The sequence below is a fragment of the Gobius niger genome (assembly GCF_951799975.1).
Source record: "Gobius niger genome assembly, chromosome: 8".
NCBI lineage: Eukaryota > Metazoa > Chordata > Actinopteri > Gobiiformes > Gobiidae > Gobius > Gobius niger.
Window position 1 is genome coordinate 26,523,064 of NC_136859.1, and position 17,973 is coordinate 26,541,036.

The window sequence follows — 17,973 nt, forward strand, 5'->3', positions numbered from 1 at the left end:
GCCTCTGACAGACACCGACTCAGATGTATTATTGAGTGAAGTGGCTCTTTAAATGTGAGAAAACTGTTGGGGAAATGGAGAGTTTCCAGAATAAGAGAGAGATCAAGGCCAAACGACTGACAGACGACTTAGAGATTTATCACAAGTGAAGCAGCCAGAGTGAGGCTTTGTTGAATGAAAAGTTCATCTCTCTTTGTGATAGGAAGGTAAGCGTAGCAGGGTGCTGCCAGGGTCCTTTTTCTGCAAATGGGGGGTTCATACATTATGCAACCGAGATGAAGTTGGACAAAGAGCACAGAAGACACTGGAGAGAAAAGATCGGATCAAACGAAGACCTAAAAAAACAACTGTTAACTGTTTAGCTGAAACAGAATCACAGTTCTGGGTTCAGTGTAAGATCATTTTAATTGCCGCACCATGTTAATAAATATTGATACAGACTCGTCAGTAGATTGTGTTATTTGTTGCCTTAAAGTTCTTATAAAACTACCCTGCTTTTTGGCAACGCTTGCTGGCAGTGCAGATTGCGTTGCCTCACTGTGTTCCTTCCTAGAAAGTGGTTGCCCTGGAGGGACATGCTGTTGTGTATAAACAAGCCACACTGGAAATGAGCCTGATGACTTAAGGAATAAAGTTAAAAAAAAAAGAAAAGTTCTGAAAAGTTCTTAGCATGCAAGATATAATGCTTGCTCTAAGGCATTGATAGTCTGCCTGTTTGCCGCTTGCAGATGGTGAAACCAGGAGGCAATAAAAAAAAAAAAAAGCTTTAGTGGGTTTCCAACTATTTCTGTTTAACCCCAAGAGACAAAACTAAAAACTATCGCTATGTGCAAAATGATTAGTTTGATGAAGTTAACGTCGGTGCATGACTTATAGTTGGCAAACACTGCTAGAATAAAGGCAATAATGATGAAAAGGGGGAGATGGAGAGGCTGAGGTGCTTGATGACTGCAGCTTAAGTGTGAGGTGTGTTACAACTTTAGGCTGAAACTGAGGGACAAGTGTATTTCAAAGTTCTGCCCATTATAAGGCCGCTTGTGCTGTGATCCTCCTCCGCCCCATCTCCACCTGGCCTCACTTCTGGCTCGCCTGGGTGTTCATCATTCCCTTCCCACTTCGGTCTATATTCTATAAACACTATAGTTCTTAAGTCTGGCCTTCCGAGTAGCACCAGGCCTGAATCAAGTTCAATCCAAGTCTAAATATTGTCTATAACAGACTAAATTATGCCTAACTAGAAGAAAACTGCAATGTATCACTAAAGCGTAAGAAATAATTCTCTAATTAAAATTGATCAGTCTTGCAGATTACCCTGAGTTCCATCTGAAGAAGCCGTCCCACAGTTTGAGAAACCCTGTGCTCATTCTTCAAGCATATACCAGTTATGTGCAATAAAGCTGTTCTTGTTTCTATCTGAGTCTTTCCAGGCTGAAATGGTGCATATGAATTCATTCCACACAATGCACTTTTAATGAGTGATTGACATCTGCAATAAATAATTACACAGCAGACTGATTAATTGGCTCTCGCAGCAGGTATTGTCTTGTCGGGACCATGTTTAGTGCGGATGACAAAACTGCTGGGAATAGTGCTTATTCCAATCGCTACTATCATCCTCCCTGATTCTTGTCTGCAGAAGCTTTAACTCAGCCCCTGGGCCAAAACAGTCTTTCCCACGTTTACTCCTCCCTCCATCTTTTACCTGCTTTTACATCTGCCAGTCCTTGTGTCACCCCATCAATCACCTCTCTATTCTTCCTGACTCCATTCAGGCATCAATCTGCCATATCACGGACTCGTTTGGCCTCACCTTCTTCATATTACCTCATTAACCTGCTCATTTGTCGCATAATAGAGCTGCTATCACTCACAGCTTTTGGCTGGCTATGCTCGGAGATCCGTGAGAACCTCTTACCTGGATGTGTCGGATTGAAAGGATCAGGCTAAGTCACTATTCAAAAAATTGTTCTCGATATGTTCAACTAAGAACCTGAAATATTTAAAAACAGCATTGCACACTCATTTTGCAGATGTCAAAATACATGTATTTTATGAAGTTTCGGCCCTGTTTTACCTTAACCTGTTTTATTTACCACATTCAATGCTAAGATACATTTGAATAGCTGCCACGATCAGTAAAGTTCATAGACTGTACACAATAGCATTAGACCAGGGGTGCCCAAAGTGGGGCCCGCGGGCCAAATTTGGCCCGCCGAAACAATTCTGTTGGCCCGCCAGAGAGTGACCTACTTTTGCTCTGCGTGTGGTTAATACTAACTCTCTTCCAATCAATCTCAAAGGTAAATATGGATGCAGTACACTTTTTGACCACCAGCGCCAAACTCGGGGCGCTGTTTCACTCCTTTCGCAAAGTTAAGGAAACACTGTTGTGGTGTCTTGGTATTTATCAATCACAGAGCGTTGTAGCATCAACTTTCACAGTTTTCCAACTTTTATTGCAAAAGCTGTTGACATCAACAACAGTATATGTTAAAAAATGACTTCTAAAAGAATTGATGCTGAACTGACACTTTCAAAATAATCGAATGTGGCATTTTCTTCCAGTGAACAAATGAGGTAAAGTTACTGTAGGTGCTGTAGATACAGGTGTTGTTGTTTTTTTGCACTAAATTGTTACAATGGTTGATTTTTTTTCTACTAAAACTAGGCTTTTGCCATAGTTACCATTTGTTTTAATATAGCATGTTATTTACATGGATAGAAACAAATGTAGGCTATTGAAAAAATAAAATAAAGTAACTTTTGTAATTTGCAGTTATATGTGTTTTTCGTGCTTGACATCGCCGTGTTTGGCCCGCGACTCAGAGGCACTTTTTCATTTTGGCCCTCGGAGACAAAAAGTTTGGGCACCCCTGCATTAGACTGAAGGTGGCGTCCCCCATAGCGTTCAGCGTGGGTTAACTGAAGCTCATTCCTGCAACCAATTTGCAGTGTTGGGTAAGTTACTTAAAAAGTGTTATGTATTCATTCTTAGTAGTTAGCCAACTCCTGTATTTAGAATAGGGTGAAAAATAAACTTAAAAAAAAAAGGACAGACAGGTACGTATCAACTCGTCTATGCTCAGGTAAGAAAATATCTCAGTATGAAAACACGGTGGCCTGTTCCTTTAAGACAAACATATGGAAGTAAGAATGACAATTCTGTATATAATAATCCAGAGCCTGTCCCCATTTCCTGTTAGGCTTCAGCAGCTAATAACGAATCTACGTCCATATTTTTCAGTCTATGGTTGAAACCCACATTACATACTATGCATTAGTGTCTTGTGACTGCATGACAAGCTACAGTAGCAATAAAGACTGGTTATTCGACACATCATCTGCAATTCTGCACTGTTTTCAGAGTACTTTGCCAGTCGTCTTATTTCACTATTGTATTTTACCAAAGGCGTCATCCATCATCCATCATGCTGTGCAGTTTTGACCCACTGTACCTGGTATCTCTTTCCCGTTGCGCATCCATTTCAGCGTGGCAGCGGGCTTGCTCCGCGGCGACACGCAGGTGAGCTCGGACTCTCCGCCCTCCACCGCGTCCTGCTTCACCTCCACGGCGGGCGTGTCGGTGGGCACCAGCACCGACAGCGTGGCCACCTGGTGATGTGTGGCGTCCGCGTAGAGCAGGCAGAAGTACCCGCCCTCGTCCGACACGCTGACGTTGCGGAGGGTGACGCTCACGAGGCGCGTCGTGAACAGCGTCATCTGAAAGCGGTCGTCTTTCAGAGCTAAGGGAGGACACAGAGCAAAGAGAAAAGGAGAGAAGACATGTGAGCAATGAGGGGCTCTGTATTTATGACAAACACAATCATCATGTACTGCAAGCACAAAGAGGAGTGAAATCAAAACAGGAGGTCATCGTGTTCGTTGAAATAGGTGTCGAGAAAACACATATACAGTATACAAACAAAAAGCGCGTGACATTAACATTATGTAGAGCTACTGTGTCTAAAAAAAAGAGAAAAAAAAGGAAATCCTGTATGCAGCAACCTTTGAAAACAACCATGCAGATAATGGTTTGTCAGCTAACCATCAAAACACCTCCATGTTTGGTCGTACATTAAATTGCATGATATTGAACTTTCTTTTTCTTCCTATACCTGCACAAGAACATCCATCATAGCACAAAGCTAGGAAATACATTATGCATTTTCATATGTACCCGATAGCCTCACCGACTGCACTTACGGCACCAACTTTCTTTTGCAACCCACCTCTGAGTCATACCATACTTCAGCCACTGCAGTATGCTTTCATGGTACACATTATAATAATTGACAATGATTGTGCTTTACATGGGCGTAATGCAAAAACGGCAATACTTCGCGGCGCCTGACTTCTGGCTGCCGTTTATATCCGTGTTATTTTGACTTTGCTTGTTTGTCAGAGTCCTTTGGGAGTGGCTTTGTACTCTGACAGCAACTCAATGACGGGCCACTTCTCCGCAAACCCGCGGCGAGAATGCTAATCGGAGAGAGCGGCCATTAGTTCGACTTCATTATTTAGCCCATGCAGCTGTTGTCGTCATTGTGCCCCCAACTAATCAATACGCCACGGGTAACTAAAATCCACACTAAAAAAATAAAAAATAAAAAGGTTCCAGAGTTATATCCGTAATTTGGCTTATCTTTGCCAATCTCTCATTATGCCCGAGCGTGTGGCTAGGGAAGATAACACTCCCTTTTTGTCTAATTGGCTTGGATGTTTTCCAAAAGAGATGATATGTGCATATAAAGAGCCCCTTTGCAAATCTTGTTGATGATGTTGGCACGCACTGAGAGGTTTATCAAAGCAGGTGAACACAAGGCAATATAAAATAGAGCAAAAAACAGACAAAATGTATGAGCTTCCTCTTGTGAAAGTGCGAGGAACGTGTCAGCTGATCTGATCTTTCAAGTCTTACTGCAAATGTTGAAAAGCTCAATGACTTGACAATACAAAGTCAAATAAAGTCTTCTTTTTCTTTCATAATAAGTAAATATTAGAGCCGCTGAAACAAGCACATTTTCTTCAGGAGTATGCTGACGCTTTTACCTCGGGACAGCGCTCCAAAATGAGCTTTAGAGTGTCTCCCTCAAATCTAGAGGAAGTGGGAGTCATTTTCACAAGCGTCTCATTTGTGATGTCACTTCTGTGGACAGCTCCGGCGAAGGGGGGGAAAAATGAAACAAGAAAGAATTTGCGGCAGTGACAGTATCCCGGATTCTCTGTGGACGGGATTGATAGCGCTGCTAAATCTGAGGCTGGGTTTGATATAAAAAAGTTCAGAGGGAGTTTGCGAAGTCTCTCCGTCTCTGTGGTTCTGCTCTAGGCACTACATTGATACAACATAACAGATGTGTTGCTTCTCTCAATTTCAGATTTGGGAAAGAGGTATTCTTCTTTCCCATGGGATTTGGACTAGTTTCTAAATGAAGGGTACCCAGAATATAGGTAACTCCCGCGATTCAAGATAAAGCAAAAAATATTGTGAATGTTTTGACGAAGACATTTAATAGAAAGCATGTAAAAGCACAATAACCTGTTCAGATGAATATCATTGACACTGACACTGACTGTGTCGACACATTTTCTGTGGGAGATCATTTGTTCTTTGCTAGTCTGAAGAGCCGCAGCCTTCAGGGTCTTTTAAAGGTCCAATGACATTCTTTATTGATGATTCAAACACTCTTGGACACCAGTGCAGTGGCTCTAAATGTTGAAAAAGTAGGGAAGACGAGCGCTTCAATGCGTAAGGAAACGTAAGATGTATCTAGAAGGACGACCGAAGCGCCCTGTCCCCTCGAGTTTGAGGGACCACAAGCTGGATCTGGCCCTCAGACCTCAGTGCACTCACTGGTTTGTAGATTTGAATGGTCAGTGATAAATTGAGGGGCTAGTCATTTCAAAGTTTTAAACACAAAAAGGAACATTTTTAAATCAACTCTATAACGGACAGTGCAGGGAGACTAAAATCGGGGTTGATGTGCTTGTGTCTCTTGGTCTCGGTTAAAAGGCGTGCTGCTGAATTTTGGACTTACTGTAAGCGGGAAAGTGCTAAAATGACTGATTCCAGTGTAAAGTGCATTACAGTAGTCAAGTCAAGACAAAATAAAAGCGTGAATGGACTGCTCAAACGTTTTTCGAGATAAAAAAAGATTTCACCTTGGATAAAAGCCTGAGATGATAAAAGCCAGATTTGACGACCGCATTTACTTGCTTGTTTAATTTAACATCATTGTCAATAGTGACGCTAAGTTTGGTGACCAAGGGTTTAACAAGAATTAAAAGAATCAAAAACCAAAAGGGGTCATTGTTTCCAAACACAATGACTTCAGTTTTACCCTCATTGAGACTCAGAAAGTTATGGGCCAACCAAGCCTTGATGTCACTAAGACAGGGGTGTCTTGGGGCTGGAAGGTTGTGTGTGTGAGTGGTAGGTAAATTTGGCAGTCGACAGCGTATGGATGATATTGAATGCCGTGTTGCTTAAAGATACAGCTTAGTGGGAGGAGGTAGAGTGCAAAAAGAACAGGTGCCAGTATAGAACCCTGGGGGACTCCACAGTGAAGAGGGGCAGAAGGCGAGGTGGAGCCCCCCCAGCCTGACAAAGCACGACCTCCCCTGAAGATATGAGCTAAACCCCTCCAGGGCAGTCCCCCTGACACACACAGTTTTTCCAAGCGGTTTCAAAGAATTGTGTGGTCCATCATGTCGAAAGCAGCTGCGAAATCTAAGAGCACTAAAATGGCAGAAAGCACTAAACTGGATTAAAGTTTCTATTGGAGAGTTTTGAGTGTTTATGGGATTACTGCTACATGTGTGAACTCAATAGAAGCACAAAAAAAAAAGATAACGAAACATTGTTTTGGCAACTTAGGTACAAAAACGTGACAACATTGTTAACAGCTCCAAAGAGCCCATTACACATAATAGACATTTTATTAAATGGAATAGGCCACTGTTGTTTGGTTATAACACTTTTGCTTGTCGCTGCATCAACTTTTTTACTGTCATATAATTAAATGCAGCCTTTAAGTGTGCACAAGGCAGACTTCTTGGAAAACAGGGCAATTGCTGCAATTTTGACGTAAAGAGTCAAGCAAAATAGCTTGCTTCTTGAGTGGAGGCCAGGAAAAAGTTGCGAACGATTTTTCTTTTGTTACCAAGGAAAACAGTAAAATCAATTGGAAGAAAAATGTTGATAATAACAAATAATGTGTATAACTGTCATGGTGACAGTGGTTCAATGTCTATAGATCCTCATGAATACCTCTGCGAAAATGGTTTCATATTGATGCGGGCGAGAAGCTTCTCTCAAAACTCTCTGTCTCCATTTTGTTTGGTCCTTTTTTCTGGCTTCTTTGTGTTGGCATGGGCCACTGTGAGGAGAGTGCACTGCTCTGATGTACCAGCCGGTCATCATTCATCAGAACGCTGTATAGATATTGGCTTTATGTGAGCGGGATGGGGATGAGAGAGGAAGTAAGATGGAAGATTTGGGATAGCAATGAGCTGTCTCCAGCAAACTCTAAATTGCAGGCCTGCACTGAGAAAGTTTCAATTTTGAACCAAAGACTTAGGGTGTGTTCAGACCTGCACTGTTTGGACCACTTTAAACGGACCAGGGTTCGTTTGTCCGGACCTTTTATATAGGTTTGAACACAACAAGCGAATCCTGGTGCAGATCAAAGAACCGGACCCAGACCCACGTTTTCAAATGGTTTTGGTTCGCTTCCAAACAGACTCTGGTGCGGTTCGCTTCAGGTGTGAATACAAATCACTGTTGATCCGAAACAACTCCAGGATACATGCGCCATTTTGGGCTTAACAAGCCACCGTAGCAAGGCACCATGGGAAAAATTAGCCCTTCGCTGCTGCTAACACTAATACTGGATGGATGCTACAAACAATGAGCCGTGGAGCAACGAGGAGGCACTGTGCCTCCTGGATATTTGGGCAGATGCACAACCAACTGCTAGAAAAGACACACAAATGTGTTGGTGTTTAGCGAGAAAATGAAGGAGGCTTTGAGTGGTCTCCTGAACAGCCGCATCAAAGTGGAAAAAACTTCGCCAAACTTAAATTAAAGTACGAGACGCATTAAAGAAGAGTGGAGAAACAAGAACAACAGTTTGTCCCATGGACATAATAGAAACAAACAGCTTAGCAGACGACCCTTCATCTGCACAACACCTCTTCCTCCAGCTACTCCGATGAAGCTGAGGTTAATGGTAGTGGTTTAGTCTCTTATGCTTCTTTTATTATCATAATCAAATATTCATTTTTATTTCATTTGCTGTCCAATGGGAGCCTCGATCGTCACTTACGTGTATTTGTTTACAAAATATAGTTCACTTGCAAAAAGTACCAAACGGAAAAAAAAAGTCAGCTTTTGATCCGGACCAAACAAACGGACCAAAGTACTTTTCTGGTCTGAATACACACTTAGTTTGACATTTGGTGATTTTACAATCAGGTAGGTTTGATTCCTGCATCTTTTCTTTTTTTTTTGCATGTTCTCTTTGTGTTCTCCCAGCAGTGCAGTTTTTCGTCATCCCCCCAGAAACAAGGCATAATCCTGATCAAAATCCTGGCTCAAGATCAGCCCCTGGTGCTGCACGGTTTGCCCACAGCTCCGAACATGTGGCCCAGTGGCACAGGGTGAAGAATGATTCAAAGTCTCAGAGTCACTATAATGTTAAAAAAAAGAAAGTTTAGCTCTTCACAGTAGTATCCGCAAAGGGCTGGATTTGGTACATTCCAGAAGTACATAATGACTATTTTGCATAGAAAAAAGTTTCATTAGAAGTCACTAACGATATAATGTGGCAGGTGGGAGAGAGTAATATGGAAAGAGACATAAATCCACCAGAGACTGTGCGGCGTCCCCGAGCTGCAGAGTTTGTAGTTCCTGGAAGTACACCTGACTAATCCGCCAGCTCCAAATTCCCAGTCCGTCTGCTGCCGGGGAGAGCATTGTTAGAGAGTTACTCCCATCAGGAGGGTAAATCTTTTTTTTTTTCCTTTTTCCTTCTGCACTAAATGGCAACTAAATGTCAGGCTTTCTGCTCCAGCCAGAGTTCACCTTTATTGTCCCGGCTCATTTGCATGCTGAGGTGGAGCCGGGGGAGAGACAGAGACACAGATACATCAGCAACAGAGAGAGAGAGAAATCTATTTGAATATGTTCGACCGCTTCATTACAGCTTTCTGCCCGGGCCATCTCATAAAACACACCCCGGCTGCTTGTTGGATTGCAAAAACATCCAAACTAATTCAAGGCGTTTACTGCAGTTATAGGTGGAAGAAGGGGGGACTTGGGGACTGAAGTCAGTTTGTAAGCCAGGTATCGCAGTGGCAGATGGGAATGAAATGAGACTGGAAGAGCCCTAAAGGGGGAGAAGCGCACTGGGAGTAAGATGTATTGTCTATAAAAGTCTTCTAAAACAGGATATTCACTGCAGAGTAGAGTGTAAGCGTTTGTGTAATGTTCCCAACTATAATTAATTCTCTACAGTTGAAATAGCCAGCACCATCTATGTACAGTAGCAGTTAGCATTTAGAGAGCCCATATTGAGCCATAGTATGTTTTCCCCTCATAATAACAAAGTTTATTTTCACTCATGTGTAACTAATAGTTTTCGAACATTTTAGGATTTATTCTCCCGCTCAAAAACGCACCTCACCTGTTTGTTGAAATCCTCTTAAAATGGGACAAAAACCGTGCCAAAAGCGACAATAAAAGTTACAGTTCGTTTGGTAGGTCTTAGTTTTCAAATGAGGCATTACACTGACCTAAGTCTGAGCTCCAGTAGAGGAACTTTTAGATTTGGGTAAAGCCGAACTGGAGAAAATGTGCTCGTTTCATATAGAGTCTTTCTTTCTCCCTTTTTAAACTGCTTGTCTCAATGATGTCTTGACTGAACAAAAATAAGCATGAATTACTTTTGGTGCCTTCATGTGGTCCTCGGGAACTCAGGCGAACGACTTCCCCAGTTGGGGAATGCATGTGAACGCTCGCTCATCTGGGGAACTCGGGTCAATACGAGCTTCTCGACTTCCATACCTGACAGCAGAAATCAGCTGATTTGTTTTCTTATCTAATGTGAGCTTTTAGCTAAACAATGCTACTTTTGCCCAACATCAATGATAGCAGAAAGTAAATTTACGTGATATATTTTTTAAAACGAACAAACTAACGTTTAGCTTTAGAGATGCTAACACATTTAAATAATTAGCTAAGCTAAGCGCTAATCAATGATAAAAGACTGTTTTTATCTGATGGTTTTATGTGGGAAAGTGGGGATTTTGATCAAATAAATATTTTATCATTGATTAGGGCTTAGCTGAGCTAATCATTTAAATATGTTAGCATCTCTTGTTACTACGAGGACGACAGTTTACGCTAAACTAAAAAAAGTAGTAGTGTAGTGAGTCCTGTTGTGATTCTGGCGATGCAGTGTGTGCTGATGTTGTTTCGTTGAGCCTGACGGAGATCCTCACAGCAGCAAGAGAGTGGATTAAACAACTCGGAGCCGTGCGTTAGACAGTTTTAATGCACTTCGCAGAAAGACACCACACCGCTGCGTGTCGTTCATTATAACCGTCTAATGCATGGCTCCTCTTGTTTTACACGTGTTGTCCATATACTTGAAGTTATAAAACCTGCCATGCTGAAAAGCCCACATACATGAAAGCAAGAGTAGGAATGGATGAGAGAGAGAGCGCTGACAGGAAGAACAAAAGTCATTAAAAGTATGTTTCAAACTGAACTTTGAGCCGTCACTGCCGCGGCACACAATGAGAAGCCAAAGGTGAGCAGGAAAACAGTTGAAAAGATTCCAAACTTAGACATGCTGAAACCCGCACAATGTTTGAATGAAGAATGACTGCAGCGCCGCTCGAGTTTGAGTATACAGTTTCTTCAGAAGTTTCAAAGCAAATACAACTTTAAGGAACGGTATATTTTGTCTGCGAGCAGCTGTCAGAAGCCACCGCCGAGCACATAAATTACATGCCTCTGGATCTCGGGGGCTTTAATAACCGCCGTCCTGCAAACCAGGATAGAGGGTTACCAACTTCAGAAATCAATTAAAAGTTTTCTATATATATTTTTAGGTTACATACTTCGGCCATCATAATATTTTGTCATTTAATTAAGTGTTTCCCAACCTTTTTGTCTTGCGTACCCCTTGAGATATTTTCATTTCTAGTCAAAGTACCTCTTACCTCGAGGGTGCAGTCACTTGTTAAGAAAAATGATCAGTGTGTTGTGTGCATAACGCACTTTCAAATGTAAACCTTTTACTGCCAGTGCAACGCCTCATTTGAAAGCTGCAAAACCTGCAAAACGCATCTAAATGGATCTTTTTCCTCACGTTGTTGCCGCTTTGTCGTCACCGTTTTGACTTTTGTTTCATTGCTTTTTTTGTTATGTGTTATTTGGTCACATTTTCCCATAATTTTTAATAATAATATATATATATATATTTTTATTATTGCGAACCTAGACACTATAATACACCATATGTGTGATTTTGGTAGCTCTGTGATGAACAGAAGTGAAATAAATGATGATCAAAAACTTGTGAACAGTCAGGATCTGGACCTTTTATATGTATTATTGCGGGGGGTTTTTGGTCCGCGGGGAGCGTGGTGTTGCGTAACAAACAGCTGTAAACCCGACATTTCTCTCGCGCTCTCTAGAGTGCCTTTGACAATGCAGAGCAGCTTCGACAGATCGAAACAGTTGAGATTTTAATGTTTCTCTTAGTTTTAAAATGGTCAAAATCGGTCCAAGGACGGCTGAGAAACATCCTGTTAAAGTCTTCAATCCGAGAACCAGGCTGTTTAAAAGACGTGTCAGCAATGTTGTCGCTGAAAATTGACTTGAAACTAGTATATTTAGGCATTTGCCTCTTCCCATAAGAGTGTTAGTGTCCGTCCAGAGAGGAGAGAGGTGAGAGTTGGAGAGAGGAGTTAATCAGAAAGGACTAATTATCTCAGAATCTAGCAAAAAAGCAGTGATTTTCATCAAAACTAGCCTCTATTTGGATTTCTCAGGAACCGAGGCACATAGAATTAAACTGTTTTCACCTACGGAGAGCTTAGAGTCTCACCTTTCAAACGATCCATAGCATGTGTCCACAGCTATAACATAGAAAATGCTGTGGTGCTACAAACATCATGAAAAATGGTCTGGATTGTTGACTCAACAGCTAAATCCCCAAAACAGCGCGGCACTCAATGTGTTAACCTCTTAACCCCCGCCTTAACCAAGTGCATTTTCTCCAGTTCAGTTAATCTAAAAGGTCACAGCCTATGGGCTACTGTAACGGCTCATGTGAACGCTTTTAAAAGACCTACAAAAGTGATCGGAATGAATCTTTTCCTTTGCGTTATTGCTGTGTTGTCGCAACCTTTATTGACATTCCTTTTCATTGCTTTTTTGTTGCTCTTTTGTAGCTTTTTTGTCACTATTTCATCCTTTTTTTGTCACTTTTTTGTTGCTTTTTCATCACTTTTCTGTTGCTCTTTTGTGGCGTTTTTGTTACATTTTCATAATTTCATCTCATTTTTGTTGCTATTGAATTCTTTTTTTTAATTAAATCTTTTTTTTTTTTTTTAAGAAGCTTTTAGATTTAGGTGAAGCCAAACTGGAGCCAAACTTGTGATCATTTAGAGATGTTCACTGAGGTATGAGAATGGACCAAAACAACGGATTAAACCCAAATTCGCACCACGTGAAACCATGAAGCATCGACATCCTCTCCTCTCTTCTCTTCTCGCTGCTTTCTCTCATTTCACTCCTTTTATCGTCACCGTCATCTTGCTCTCGCTGATAAGGCCTCACGCTGCCCTCAGACAGACCTGTGTCCACGTCTCACGGGACAGCGCGGCTCCGTTTAAGCGCGTAATAGAGCTCACCACCGCCCCCCCCCCATCGGATCGAGAGCGCTAACACGCAGCGACCCCCGGCGAGCCAATTAGAGGCAGTTTTGTAACGCAAAGAGCTGTACAAAATCCGCCGGTATTGAATGGGGAGAACGCCGGCTTTTAACTTCATTGTGATTTCTCCATGTGCAAAAAACCCAGAAATAAAATCTATAGGTGTGGATGGCAACTGCACACAGGCCTCTGTTAAGCGCGGTGCAGGAGTCTCGACTTGTGAATCGATATAATAACGCGCGCCTCTGGCTGGGATCAATGAAAATAATTGGAACGGGTTCAAGAACGCGTGAAAAATGAAATGAGACACTGGCAAATAAACAATGCGGTTTGATAATTGCGGGTTAAGCATGGTATTGATTTAATACAAGGTAATAGTCTGTAAAAACAAAAACAAAAAACAGACACAATTTTGGCATAATATACTGTATCAAACGGCTACTTACATTCGTAAAGTAAGGCTAAAAAGAAGTGCAGAGTGCGATCTTGCCTTGGCCACTTCACATCCACCAACTTTGGGCCAGGAGTTCTTGAACAAGTTGCTTAGCCCTGGCACTACAACACATTGTGACCAGTTTTACAGAGCCATTGAGCAGCACTCGAGTTGTGAATGTGCCAGATGAATAAAATAATTGTGATTCATTTTATATTCCGAAGGCTGGGCGAGTATTTGAGTTGTCAAAATAGTCTTTTGAAAGCAGTTGCTTGGCCTTTATCATGTTTAAGTACCTTTCAGTGCCACCATGACAGGTTTTCATGCTTTTGAAAATAGGTGGATAACATTCGTCGTAAGTAATAAATGTTATTTTATTTCAGTGAAGCAGCTTGTCAATGAAGAAATGTTAAGCAGAAAAGTGATATTTTTATTAGAATTTTTAAGCTGCTGACAGGAAGTGACATAGATAGAGGTAAAGCAGTTTGACTCACTCTATGTCACTTCCTGTCAGTAGGCCAGGTGGCCGCCTCGGGCACCATCTGCTGGAGGGGGCGCCAAATTGCGCTTTAATTTTTTAACCCCACACTCCCACCATTTACAACATCGCCGATTTTTGGACATAACTTTGGATCAGAAAGTGATAGAGACTCTATCGCTCTTTTGTGTTGAAAACAAGAGATTCCAGTCTTTCCAACGAGCCTGCCCTGATCCTTCTGCGCCTCCGAGGAGCCGCGATAGATACTCATAATATAGCAATAATCCATATCCAAAAAGTGTCCAAATAGATTACTACTGTAGCATGCTATTTGGGTCAAGAAACACGCAGAAATAATTTTTGAGGGCGCCAAAGTTCATCCTTGCCTATAGGGCGCCAAATTGGCTAGGGCCAGCCCTGATTTGACCCATCCTCAATGTCTCTGGGTGACCTGTCGGAGCAGTGACCTGCCAGTGTGGGCTGGTGCTCGGGGACCCATCTCCATGATGTGGAGCCAGGCTGGATTAACCTATTGCACATGTTTTTTTACCACTAACCTACGCAGACACAGGGGGAACATACAAACTCCACACAGCCGGGAATCAAACCCGGGACCATCGAGGCACGGAGGAACTTAAAGTATAAACACCACAAAAATGGTACAAACTACAGAAAACTGGGATTTTTTTTTTTTTTTTTTTAGCAAAATGTGAAATATAATTGTGCATAATGTACTTTAGGTTCATACATTATGAGGAGAAGGAGAAATCGTATGAGGATTGACTAAAGAAGACCACATTTGCAACACACAAGTTCCAATTAAGTTACCAAACAACCTTGATCCATAGTTTGTTGGTGACAGCTTTACTGGCAAAACAGAACAGAAAAACACTGTGAAGGTTGAAACTTTAGCCCTAATTAATCATAAGATGGAACACGTCGCCATTACGTAGCCCTGGGCCCACTTTGAGACTTCATTATATTATTGCTTATAATGTTTCATAAAGCTGACCTTAAAAAAAAAAAAAAAAAAAACATGTGATTGCCAAGGTCTTTTCTAATGGGGAGCAGCAATAAGTCTGATCTCATATCTCCAAGAGTGGATTAGGAGGGGAGTTGAGGGAACAAAGCTTTCAGCATTGTTCAAGCGGTTGCGCTGTTGGGGCAAAGAGTAGAGCCATCTTCTAAATTAGCCCAGCAGTTATCGGACTTTTTAATGTGAAATCGCTTAAAATGCAAAGTGAGGACATTTGCAGCGGGAGAATTGTAAAGTGGGTGGGCCGTGCGTCACTGATGGCTGCTTTTAAATGGACCTGAGGGCAGACGAATAAACACGCTATGTCTGCCACGAGCACAAAAGCAACGCTACAGACAGAGCTGCGTCATACTGTATCTAAAAGCATAATAAACCTGAGGAACGTGACGGGGATTTTGCTTCTATCGATCACGTACATTTTGTCATTCATAAACTACAGTGAAGCGTTTTGAGTCACTTGTCAATTCTGGTCACAACAAGACCCGCTCTGTGCCACCGCTGCTCCAAAACACTAGCAACGCCAAAGAGATCAGCTGACCACCTCCTCCAGCTGTCTCTCTCTCTCTCTCTCTCTCTCTCTCTCTCTCTCTCTCTCTCTCTCTCTCTCTCTCTCTCTCTCTCTCTCTCTCCCTCCCTGTGGCGTGCAGTCACTGCTCGAGTACATCCTCCTCGGAGCGTCTGACATCCATGTCACAGGGACTTTATTGTTTATTGTTTATTGTCAGAAAGCACGTTGAGGTAGGCTACGTATGTGCAGACAGCGCTGTTGGTAAAAAAAAAAGCGAAGCGATCAGAGGACGAGGAGAGCGGGCGCTTTTGGGAAAAGTGGTCGGCCGACCACTTCTGCCAGTGCCTATCGTGGTGTAATCTGTTTGTCAAAAGCTATAGAAGCTATTATTTATCCCAATTTCCAAGACTTATCGAAATTAATTATCACTTCTTATAATGAAACCGACGAAAACTTTACAATTTCGTCTGACTAAAACATGACTAAAACGATCACATTTTGAAATGACTATAATGTGACTAAACCTAAATGCATTTTCGTCCAAAGGACTAAGACTAAGACTAAAACTAAAAGGGCTGCCAAAAACAACACTGGCACCCAGCCACCCTGCGAAGGAAACTCATTTCGGCTGCTTGTATTCGCCAGATTATGCCATCAGTGGATTTCTTCTTCCCTGATGGTAAGGGCATATTCCAAGATGACAATGCCAGGATTCATCAGGCTCACATTGTTGAAGGATTGGTTCAGGGAGCCAGAGACGTCATTTTCACACATGGATTGACCGCCACAGGGTCCAGATATTAACCCATTGAGAATCTTTGGGATGTGCTGGAGAAGGCTTAGCACAGCGGTCACACTCTCCCATCATCAGTACAAGATCTTGGTGAAAAATGAATGGATCGACCCTGCGTCCAGGAGAGTGGTTGTGGGGGTGAACATGTGCTTTTGTTTTGCTTCGCGTTCACGCTAAGCACGGGCCGATCCGCGCCACAGCGGATGCTGTAGCTCTTTTTCTCTCGAGACGTGAACATTGTTTAGCTCACGATGGGGTAAATAAAGTTTTTAGTTTGACCTGTGAGAGCCTAAGGCTTAAGAAAGAACGCAAGACAGCACAATGTAAACGAGGAAGTGAATGTCAGCCGTGTTTCCATCAGTGCACTCACCTCCTCTTGTGACGCCCCCTCACAGGTGGCGGAGGCGAATGGCACATATAGCTCCGCCACTCGGACAATAATTCGCCAAGAGCCTGCGCCGCCCCGTGCGCCGCCACAAGATCTGGCCCTTTGTCACAAAGCGCTATACATGAGACAATTTTACATTCACTCCATACTCGGGCGCCAACGGTTCCTCTGACCGCCACCATCATTCATCCTGGCCTATTGTACATGTTTTTAGTAGGGGACACTGGAGTGAATGGAGGAAGCCTACGCAGACATGGGGAGAACATACAAACTCCACACAGAAAGGGCCCGTCCACGTGGGAATCGAACCCGGGACCTTGTTGCTGTGAAGCAGGCTTAGAGTGTACTGGTTGCTCATCATCAACTAAATGCTTTTTAATGACTTTGTTGTGTTACGACCCAGCTCAGCTCGGGTGAGGGAAGTAACAAAAACCAAGATGTAAAATGGGTTAAAGAAAGTTACTAAAACTAAACAAACAAAATCGAACTAAACAAATCAGGCCTAACAAACACCAAACAAAGTCACGACTAGACGAGTGTCACTTGATTCCACACCACGAAAGTGAACATCCCAAGAAGTAACACAAACTTAATGCCAAAACAAGGAAGGGACACAAAATGGCGCACTGGCCACAAAGACCAGCAGCCCCGACTCTTACAAATTGGGGGCTTTTATAGTTTTGGCTGCAGCAAGGTGGTCAACCAGCCAACCAGAACAGAGCATGGAACGAGTCCTCCAATCGCAGGCCAGAGCTCTCACAGCCAGATATCCATGGAGGGAAAGGACAGGTTTAGGCCACACAAACAAAAACATACAAAAGGGAGGGAGCCTGGAGGCCTGGGGCTGTAACAGTTGTTTTTTTTAATCACTCTGTTGCACAAAACAACAGAGCTCATTAAAACGACTTCCAAAACACACTTGACATCACATGGAAGTATTATTTTTTTTAGCCATTCCTGAACAGATAAAACCACCACTAGCTCCCGATACTTTGTGACCAAGAAGTTAAAGCATCAACTCAAAAAAGACGATTTACAGTTCTCTGCCAGCGTGAACGCGTGTACCTCTTGTTCCATTGAAGAAGAGAGTCTGTCGTCTTGGATTCTGGATGACCACTATTGACCCGTCGTAGTTCTGGAGGCGACAGGAGATCTGGGCCGTTGCTCCTTCAAACACTGTCACATTCTCCGTTTGCACCGCAGCCTGACAGTGCGCTGAGGAGAGAGGAGACACAAAGTGAGTCAGTTATCATTGGGAACATGGAGCACAAGGCAAATAGGAAAATTAGACAGCGGACAAGGAGCGGGGAGAGACGCACAGCAAAGGAGATGTTCAATTTCGCTCCACTTAGAGACAGAACCTTTGAAAGAAAGCCTCTTAAAGGATCCTTA

General features: G+C 42.6%; 1 protein-coding gene across 2 annotated transcripts in view; it reads right to left on the minus strand.

Annotated features, from left to right (window-relative positions):
- Positions 1-17,973, minus strand: part of LOC306967046 (cell adhesion molecule 4-like) — a 220,978-nt gene that overhangs the window by 37,719 nt on the left and 165,286 nt on the right. For both annotated transcript variants that reach the window (XM_079561946.1, XM_079561945.1), the window contains exons 2-3: positions 17,647-17,796; positions 3,456-3,743 (exon numbers count right to left, since the gene is read on the minus strand). In XM_079561946.1, the coding sequence (XP_079418072.1) occupies positions 3,456-3,743; positions 17,647-17,796 (438 nt within the window). The remainder of the gene's footprint in view (positions 1-3,455; positions 3,744-17,646; positions 17,797-17,973) is intronic.